At 41.2% G+C, this 9,867-nt stretch overlaps 1 protein-coding gene across 1 annotated transcript in view; it reads right to left on the reverse strand.

Moving 5' to 3' along the window:
* Window positions 1-6,155, reverse strand: part of RIN3 (Ras and Rab interactor 3) — a 64,602-nt gene extending 58,447 nt beyond the window's left edge. The window contains exon 1 of the mRNA XM_071426585.1: window positions 5,915-6,155. Within this exon, the coding sequence (XP_071282686.1) occupies window positions 5,915-5,961 (47 nt within the window). The 5' untranslated portion in view covers window positions 5,962-6,155. The remainder of the gene's footprint in view (window positions 1-5,914) is intronic.
* Between the last annotated feature and the right edge of the window lie 3,712 nt (window positions 6,156-9,867).

Below are 9,867 nucleotides of genomic sequence, written 5' to 3' on the forward strand. Positions count from 1 at the left end.
CTCCCCTGTGCAGTACAGGCATGTCCCAGCTCACAACAGTGAATTCCAGAGGTCTCCACTGCTGCCTGGCTCCCCTGGAAAAGCTGTTCAAGGGGTGTGTCACCAGGACAGGACTCAGGCACATATTTGCCCCTCAGGCACTTCACTCTTTGAGTTCATGGGTGGCCCCCACTGATTTCACCCCACAAGTGCCATATGATGTTCTCTGTGGCCCATGGCCAGTACTTCTGGCAACCTGACCCAGCTTTGAACAAGTTCTACTGCTCAGAGAACAGTCAGGAACCCAGGCCATGCCTACCAGGGCAGTGTGGGCACTGCCTCCTCCCATTCAGCAAATTCTGGAGAAGAAAGCACCTTCACTAAACCTCCCATGTACCTGTGCCTAGATTTTTAAGAAGACATTTTCTCATACAGACAGCCAGGCATGCATGATTTTGTCTAGCTCCTACCTAGCTCCAAATGAGGATTTATTCTATAGATTCCGCTTCAGTGCTCATCATGAAACACCTACCCAACACCACAGAAAAAAACTAATCTCAAAATCAGGATTAGGAAGAAATGTAGGACATTGACCGAATTGCAGACCACTGCAGACCAATGCCTGCTTTGAGATCCAAAAATTGCAACTTCACTGCCCTTGTAGCATGATTTTGCTTTAACTGCTTCCACTGGTTCTTGAAGACCTTCTTAAACTCTCTTCTGCAGTCTCCTTTCATTCTTGTTTTCTCAGTTTTGGTCTAGAGAAATCTGAAAGTCTTCTTTGGTAGTATGAATACTTTAAAACTAATTTTTTTAAAAAATAATGATCAAACATCTCAGCTTTGTAACTATTTCTGCTTTAATAATTCCTCAGAAGGAATTAAAAGTGCCAGGTCAAAAAAATAATCTGTGATTCAGCTGCTGCTCTGAACACTGGGACTGCCAAGACCAGGTCCATCCCATCCCCTGTGACTTTAGGACCACCCAGAGCTGATGACATTATAACAAAACACATCACAGCCTCTCTTTGGTCTTCTACAGAACATGTGCAAAACGTGCTTTGCACTGGTTCCTTCTAAACCTAAACCTAATTAGAAAGATTATAATGACATATTAAATACCTAAATTCATTGTCATTAATTTGTAATTCCTCACAAATGGCAACTGAAACAATCACAAACATATAGACACCCTTCCCTCCACAGGGGGAATGCCTTTTGATGGAGTTGGAAAAGTGTGATAGACTTCTGAGGCACCAAAGGCTTTTGATGACCATATCTTCACTCCAGATCCATGTGTATTAGAATTTGACCAGTCATTCCAAACAGCTGCCTGTTCATTCTAATCACCTCCCAAAAAGCTATTTATTTCTATTCTCAAATGCAAAAAAACTTCTCCCTTCAAAATTATAAAGTTTGAAGGTCTGAGATGTACAATATTTTGCCCATAAGGTTTCTGTGCTCTTTATCAATTGACCCAGACAAGCATTTAAAACTCTCCAGATTTTTTCTTCCTAATGGATTTGGTTTAGGTATTTTCTTTAATGTCTATTATTCAGGTAATTTTGGAGATTTTTCTGAGTCTCACAATCCTATATTGCTGTTCTCAGAGAAACTATCTATATTTACTGATTAATGAGTGGAAAAAAATCCAATTATCATTTGGAAGTATGATATAAAATAGATAATATCTAAAATACCTGGACTACATACACATGGTTTGATGTTGCCATCTTATTGCAGGGGTTCCATGCTGTTGTCTCCTATCACAAAAGATCCAAACCTTCTTGGTGTTTCTCATGGGCAGCTCCTCAGAGCACTGACCCTTCCTTCTTCACCAAGTGGCCAACTGACTGCAGTTCCCTTCTCACCCAGCCACCCCACTCTTTTATAGCACTCTTCTTCTCATTGCTTACAGCTGTAGCCTGTTAAAGTCAGGCCTGTTCCTAATCTTTGATAATTGGCCCAGCTGCAACTCCTTAGGGGTAAGATTACTTTCTACACTATCTTTATTTTCTTATATTCTATCCCCCTACAGTTTGATAAGGTATGAAGCCAGCCCAAATTTGTGCCAAGCAGCCCTCCCAGCTGTTCTCCAGGACCCAGTGCTTTATGTGAGTACCTGTGCTCACAGAGCAAGGGAGATGTGTGCACCTTAGGTGCAGGTTCTTCAGCCTGTGCTGCCTCCAGGTTGTAAAGCCAGCAGTACAAACCAGCACGTAGCCATTTAGGACAGGAAGTGAAAAACTATATTTAGCTGAACCTGTAGTAGAAAGTAGATGATCAGAATGTTGCTTACATTTGTGCCCCCATTCCTGTGAGCACTGGTCTAAGACTCTGCAGCGCTGAGAGGTTCCTGCTCAGGGGCAATATTCCCACTGTGGTCTGTCCTCTAGGAACCAAAGGGACAGCTGCCTCCTCTGCTACCACAGTGCCACTGCACAAAGCATCCACCAAGTTTGGCAAGGACTCACAAACTGGAAGTGCTGGAAAAACCATGTAACAAGTCAGTGTGGTTGTAAACATGCTTTTCAGTTAAATCAGTTTCGGGAGATTTTTGTCTCCTCCCTACCAAGTTCAGGTAGCTTTGGAGAGCACCTCCTTTTTTGTATCTTTACAGTGAGATCCCAGTCTTGGTGCAATGCATCTTGAGCACAGATATTTCCCTCCTGAGAAGCACCATCCTTCTCAACTGGAAAGTGTATATCCCTTATGAGAGCTTGACAGACAGCAGGGATTTAATAACACTGATTTGCTTCCAGTTGCTTGAACTGTCCCTTCCCCCTTAAACACCACATCTCACAGGTTCTGGTGAGAGTACTCCTTTTCTATGAGGAGAACTTTACAAGAATTCCTGAGGGAAACAGAACTTTTTCCACTGATTCAAATAATCTGAGATTTAGTCCTTTACAAAGGATGGCTCTTGAGTTTTTAAATAATCTTTTTCTCATTTCAAACCTGATCCTGATAAAAGTTGGTCTAAGATTTACTTACTGCACTGCAGAGAGCTATGTGTAGCCTGGGTAGAAGAATCCCTTGATAACAAAGCTCTTGTGACCAACTAATAACACCAAGGTCATGGATTTAATCCCTGTGTGGGCTATTCATACAAGATCTGGACTCAATGATCCTTGTGGGATCACAGAATATTCCATGGGAGTGAAAACTCCCATTCCAGTAGATGTCATGGTTTTTATAGATGCTTCATAGGTTCCATGGTCTGCTCTACACAGGAGATCAGACTAGACAATCAAAACTTTCCCTTCTGAAGGTAAAATCTGTGAATCTATGAGAGTGGTTCAGTTTACAGATTCCTCCAGTGTTTGACCTCTTTATGTCTGCATTCATCACATGAAACCTGTCAACTGTGATGTGGGTTTTGTGCCAAAAAAAGACATGTCACCAAAAGATGCACAATCATTACTGCATTAGGTAATCTGGCGTCCCAGAAATGAGAACCACTGTAACCCATCCCAGCTACCTGAAATTTTCCAGCCATTTTCTCAAGGATGGATTCAATATTTGCTCATAACATTTCTGTCTCAGCTCCTGCCTGCTCTACTCATCATATCCTCCATACATTTGCCAGATGTTGGAGTGAAGGCATTTATCTTTTCATGAAACCATGATCACCATGGTCAAGCAGCTCACATTTCTCCAGATGTTTTGTGATCTCACCACTTTATAATGTTCCTAGGAGTTAGCCTCACTCTAGGTGAGAATTAATGGTTAAATGTTAAATTCCCCTGTTTCTCTCCCATAGCATTGTGGAAGAATTTGATTAGATTGATTTCTATCCAGCTCCTAGCTGCACTTCTCCCTCATTCCTCTCTGAGTGGCTACTAATTCTGGAGGCAGATTTCTCCCCAGTGTCTTTCTGACATTTGACAGACAAAAATCAGCAAAACTTGTTTATGGATTTACTAGATGCAGAATAGACCCTAGTCCTTAATAGGAATGAATGCATGCATATTTCCAAGTTGTTGGGGTACTTCCATGATAATTTGCACTGCCATCATTCCTGTGCATGTGAATAAGCTTTCCTTTTTAACTAATGTTAAACTATGCTGAACAGAGGGGCAATCTCAGGAATTTCATATGCAATTTTGGTGCACAGAATTTTACAATCAGGTTTAGATTTTCCATCAACACCTTGCCTTAGGTTACCATTTCTTTTGAAAGCGATGAATTCCAAATATTTCTTGTAATTTGCACCTAATTCAGTGTAACCATAACAGGAAATCAGCTAAACACAACTTAGAAATGTTTCTAATTCTGTAATGTGTTGGAAGCCACAATGTGTGCATGCTAAAATGTAATTTTGAGGATCTTCAGCAATATTATAGTATGTAAACAAAAAGAGTTAAAATAGATTTTAAAATAGCCAAGTTCCTCTTTATGAGTGGAAGATAGATTGGAAATAAAGACAATCAGTGAATGAAATAAAAGGTCATTCTGTTAAATTGTTCAGATGCTCAAAAAACATATAAAGAATGCATGCAGCATGGCCATTGATGCTTCAATATTTCTCCAGCCACTTGATTTACAGTCCTGATCTAGTTTTTACTTTTTCCTGCAACTCTAGACAGAAAACAAACCTTTGCAAGCATGTGGCTCCTTTCAGACATCTCACAAAGAGATAAACAAATATATCTTCCAGTCTATCATACTTAACATCTTAACTGTAACAAATGCAGGGAATATCTGCAAAGTGCAAATAATAAGTTCCTCTCACCACTCTACAGGGATTGGATGCTTTCTTTTTTTTCCTGACAGCTGTGTGATCTTTGTCCCTGAGTGTTTAACATTACATGGAACTGAGGAATTATACCTTCAAACAGGAGTGCCATTGTTCCACTTAATGCAAACAACTGAACAAGGCAAAAGCAATGAGAACTGCAATGCAGGGTTCTGCCTCCACCCCCCCCCCCACTCCATGTGTGCATTTGGGAGCAGTGCTACAGTAAAACCATCACACAGTGCCCTGCCAGCAGCAATTTCCCCATTTGACTGAGTGTGCTCTAGGTAGGGCAGCACCCTCAGCAACTGGAAATGCAAGTATCCCATATCTGTCCACCCATCCACAGAGCTGCTTCTACTGGATCCATCACAGAAATATCTGAAACCTTTATTCATGGAAAACAGGCTAAGTGTGTTAGACAGATAAGAAAAAGTCTCGGTATCTGCTATTATTATGGTTTTCCAAGGGGGAAGGGGCAGAGGGGTGTGACTGACAGTTCCAGCAGCTATGTAATTTTCCCTTGCTTGTTTAAAACAGGAAACAGAAATGCCCAGCTTCAGCATGGGCTTTATGATATAACCAAGCCTTGGGAGGATTCCAGCCTTATCCTGGAATCCCAGTAGCTTGTTGACTGTCCTTTGTATCAAAACCCATTTTGCCTCCCACTGTTTTCCCGGGATTTGGTCCTGCAAGGTGCAGTGTTTTGGCCAGAGGCAAGGGAAGCCTCTTCCTGACAGAAAGTACACTTGAAGTCTCCTGGGAGCGTAAGGACAGGGTTTGTGTACACCTCAGTGTGCAGGCACTGAAGTGACCAGCACCTCATAAGGACAAGCCCTTATCCACTTCTGCATTTGAGCAAAAAGAAAGCAAGCCCCCCAGGAAAGCTTTGTCACATTTCCAAAACCAAAGAAGTCCCTTTTTCTGTCCTCTGCCCCAAACTGTAGATTTGGATTTATCCTTCTTCCTTAAATAGCTAAGGTTCAAGCTAAATAAAGCTATTGCAGTTTGTTTTCAGCTGGAACATGTCAGTTAAAGGAAATACTGTAAATTACAACACAGTCATGCCACACCATTGTGACTGTGTAACTAGTATCTCAGCAGTCAGCTCAACATGCAGCCGGGAACTCTTTGTTAAGTAGGAAAAGGAAAGCAACAGTTATTAAAAATGAACAGTCACTAAAGATTCAGGACTTACCCTGAGTCATCCCTGGCTCCCTTCTCTCCTGCTGATGTTTTCATCATTACAGCAAACTTTAAGTCACTTTCTGTATCACAGTGGCTTGAGAGTTCCTCGGTCAGAAAAGCAATTCTTTCCCATCGCTGAGCAGAACTTCCACATCCTCAGGTTTTGTACTGAAGATGGTATTTCAAGGGCACGAGGGGGAAGATGTTTAAAACCAGCTTCAGGCTCAGTAGTATCAAAGGGCAGAGGACTAAACAAGCACTGAAATGAAAGCAAACTACCAAGAAGATCCGATTTTAGCCTCTCTTATTTCTACTTCCTGTATTTATATGAACGGGGGATTTCAGGAAGAGGCAGTCTTTGGTGGTCAAGGGTGTGTGTGTGTGTGTGAGTGTATGTGTGTGTTATAAAGCCATATTTAGTAGTGCAAGCAGGTTAACCTTATTAGAAAGAAGGGCCTGAGACTTTCAACTAATTTGTTTCTCTCACCTAAGAGGGTTTCAGAAGAAATCATTTTACAGACTACAGGTACACCAGGAGGCAACGGAGCACAGTGAACTTTGTAAAGGATTTTGTAAGGCAGCAAAGCAGTAAGCCTCCGTCTGCAAATTCCTGAAGCATGTGTATTTCTACTGCTTGAGTAACTGGAACCAGATGGAGCTTGGAAACCTTTCTATTTACACAGGACCTGAGAAAACGAAATGTCTAATGCTGGCAGAGGGCAGCTTTGCAAGAGCATTCCCAGTTAAAGCAAAAGCTAATGCTAAGTAGTGTGACTGCTGGCAGATGAAGAGCTCTCCAGGCTGGGAAGCTCAGCCGGGCTCGGTGCACGTTTGACCTGCCAGCGATTGAGGCTCTGCTGGGCGGGAATCTGACCCAAAACACACCAGCTGTGCAGGCTGGGGGCTGCCAGATGTGCTGCCAGACAGGGCTGGTGGCACCCCTGTTTGGCAGCCCCGTGGCTCCAGAAGTATTTGATGTTAGGAGAATACATAATGGAAAAAATAAGGCAGAAGTAGAAAGAAGAGGTGGAGAAAAGCAAATGGATGGAGTGGAGTGGGAGACGAAAATAATTTTTTGCCCCCTTTATCTTTAGAAGGAATTTCTCTGGCTTCTGAAAATAGACAGCGATACACAGTCCAGTCCAGAGCAGAAATGCAAATGCCAGGGAGCTGTCAGTGTATTGGCAAGAGGGAAACTGGACCTCAGTGCAGAACACAGAGCCAGTTCTGCTGGCACTGAGCTAGAGAGAGTCAGGGAGACTTTCACCATCACCAAGTCACACCTTTGATGGAACACAAGTCAAAATTTTCCCTTTTTTTTTAATAAAGACTGTAACTTCAGTTCACATTAGGAAATTTATCTTCCAGCAGCTTTTACAAGGATTTATCTTAGAAACATTATTATCTTAGAAAGAGCCTTACTGAAAGACTGCATGATGGAAAATTCACCACTGTTCTAAGTAAGGCATGTTAGTGCTTACTTTCTGCCATTATTTAAATTCACACCTGACTTTTTTTGCCTTATCTAATTTTAAATTTTCAGCTACTGTACCTTGTAATGCTTTTTTCTACAATATTAAGGATCTCCTTGCTCCAGCTCCTGGAGTCATTTTCAGGCAACAATAAACTCATTCATGAAAAATTTAGTCCTCTTAAACAAACTGGTTGGCTGAGATTCACTCATCCCTTACTGCAGACTTGTCAGATCTCAGCTCTGAATCCTCTGTGGGTTCTGGGCTCAGAAGTCCAAGAAAAAAAAATCTTCTAGATTTACTCAGCAGCTGGGCACCTTTGAAATGCACCTCAGGTACTGGCATGAGAACAATCTCCTACATGCATCACACAAATTCAACTCTACCCCAGTTTACACCTCCCTCCCCTGCAATTCAGCAGGAACCAGGCCCATTCAGCATTTGCCCTTGCTCTGCTGGAAAAAAAAGTTTTGCTGAGACAAAAAATTGCAAAGTTGTGCTGTCTGCATGGATCTGCTCACACAGAGAAAACTGTTCACACAAACAGGCAGCCATCCTAGGCAAAGACTTAAGATTTTGCAAATGCAGAACACAACAGAGTTAGAAAATACCAATTATATTTTTAGGGAAGAAAAAAATTACTAGAACAAATAAATAGGTCCAGGAAAAAATGGCAAAAAATACAGAATACAAAATTCCAGTATTTTGGTGCTATCTGTTTCATGTGATTTGAGTGAAAACTTTAATGCTATTTCCTATGTAAAGAATGCAGTTTCAGAAGTTTGAAGTTTTGAAATTTGTTTTGTTAAAGATATTGACCAAATTTAATTTTAAAAGTCCCATATTTTCTGCAAAATGCTCAGCACTTCTGTAAAATATTTAAAATATGAAAAAGAAGACAAATTTTGTTCAAGCTTTACTAGGTGTCTTTGTGAGCTGGAGATTTAACAGGTTTAGTATGTGACAACGTGTTCTAGAATCAGGCTTTGGAAGGAAACAATTACAAAAAAGCTAAATGACAAAATCATATCCAGTTAGTTCAAATTGACATTTTTCTGTGATAAATCCAAGCCAAATAGGAGGAGTTTATTTCTCTTCTAGGACTGATTCACTTTTTCCATCTTAAGCCACAGCATCCTGCAGCCCTTTTTTGTAGTTTCATGCAGCTGGGTTGGAAAGGTTTAAAAATGGCTTATGGGGGAAGCCATTAAGTACAATGAGCACTTGAGCTACAATAAAGGGCTTTCAGAATATACCCAGATTACACCACAGTTCTGCTTTCCATACAGGAGGGAGAGGCTGCATCAATAATATGGCCTGTGATAGGAGTCCTCAGGAACTGTCATGCCTATTGTGTCACTAATCCATAGATTATGTGCCTTTTATAGAGCCTATTACATAACAGATCATGATGGGTCACAGTGTCAAGGATGGAAGGATTAAATGAAGAGGCACTTTTCACATTCAGATTCTGATTTTTAAAAATTAATTCTGTGTAAAAGAAGGAATCCTTTTCTGTTCCCAGCTTAGAAAAATTCAGCCTAGCATACACTAAAGAATGAAATCTTTTTCAAAATTCAGAAAATGCAGAATATCCTTTTTCTCCACTTCCATAAAGCTTTTCTGTAGATGCACAAAAAGCCCCACAGTGGCTCATGCCAGGTTTATACAGCAGTAGGGATTCCAGTCTCATGCACAGTGCTTAAAAAAAAAAAAAAAGATCAAGCTTTGTTTTAACTTGCATCTCCTGGTAGTAAACTGGCTAGGAGTACTCATGAGAAGACTCTTGTCTAATGAAACTGATAACACACCAGGCCATGAGATGAGGTAAATAAACTCTCAGCTCCTCTTTTCCCAAGAAATGCATTTAAAGCTTTTCCTGAGCCCAGCACAGACTGCACCACAGACTATTCACAATACACTGGGAGTCTCCACACACCCTGAGGTGGCTGCAGGCATGCTGGAATGGGAAATCAAGGGTAAGGAGTATTTCCAGAGCCTAGGGAACTGGGAAAGGAAAATAGTACTGTGTGGCCTTTGGACCTTATTTCCAGCCTCTCATCAGCATGCAGTACTCAGTGTGAACCTGCTGGACACCAAAATATCACAGGATGAGGCAGCCAAAATGCTCTTGATCAGGGCTTTTTCTAAGGTTGCCAGAATTGCTTCTGGATCAGTGCCTCAGTACAGCAAACTGTGTTCTCAGCAAACTGAGCTCTCAGTTTTCTGATCCCAAAAGAGCAAATTGTGTGTTTCAGAATTGCTGCAAATCAAACCAATACACTTAACTCACTCCAAAAATTGGCTTGATCCAGGCAATACTCCCTAGAATACACAGAATGTGGGGCCTTCTGTCACTCTGTTCAGCAGGGTCCAGATTTCTCCAAAAAGCTAACATGTGTAGGCACATGCCTGAAATTTTAGATTTTCAACAATATATATGAGAATGTTTCACATCTACTAATCATCTGAGAAAAAAAAACAGCAAACA

The sequence above is a fragment of the Agelaius tricolor genome, unplaced genomic scaffold (genome assembly GCF_023055355.1).
Source record: "Agelaius tricolor isolate 1412-34295 unplaced genomic scaffold, bAgeTri1.0.p SCAF_5, whole genome shotgun sequence".
Lineage (NCBI taxonomy): Eukaryota > Metazoa > Chordata > Aves > Passeriformes > Icteridae > Agelaius > Agelaius tricolor.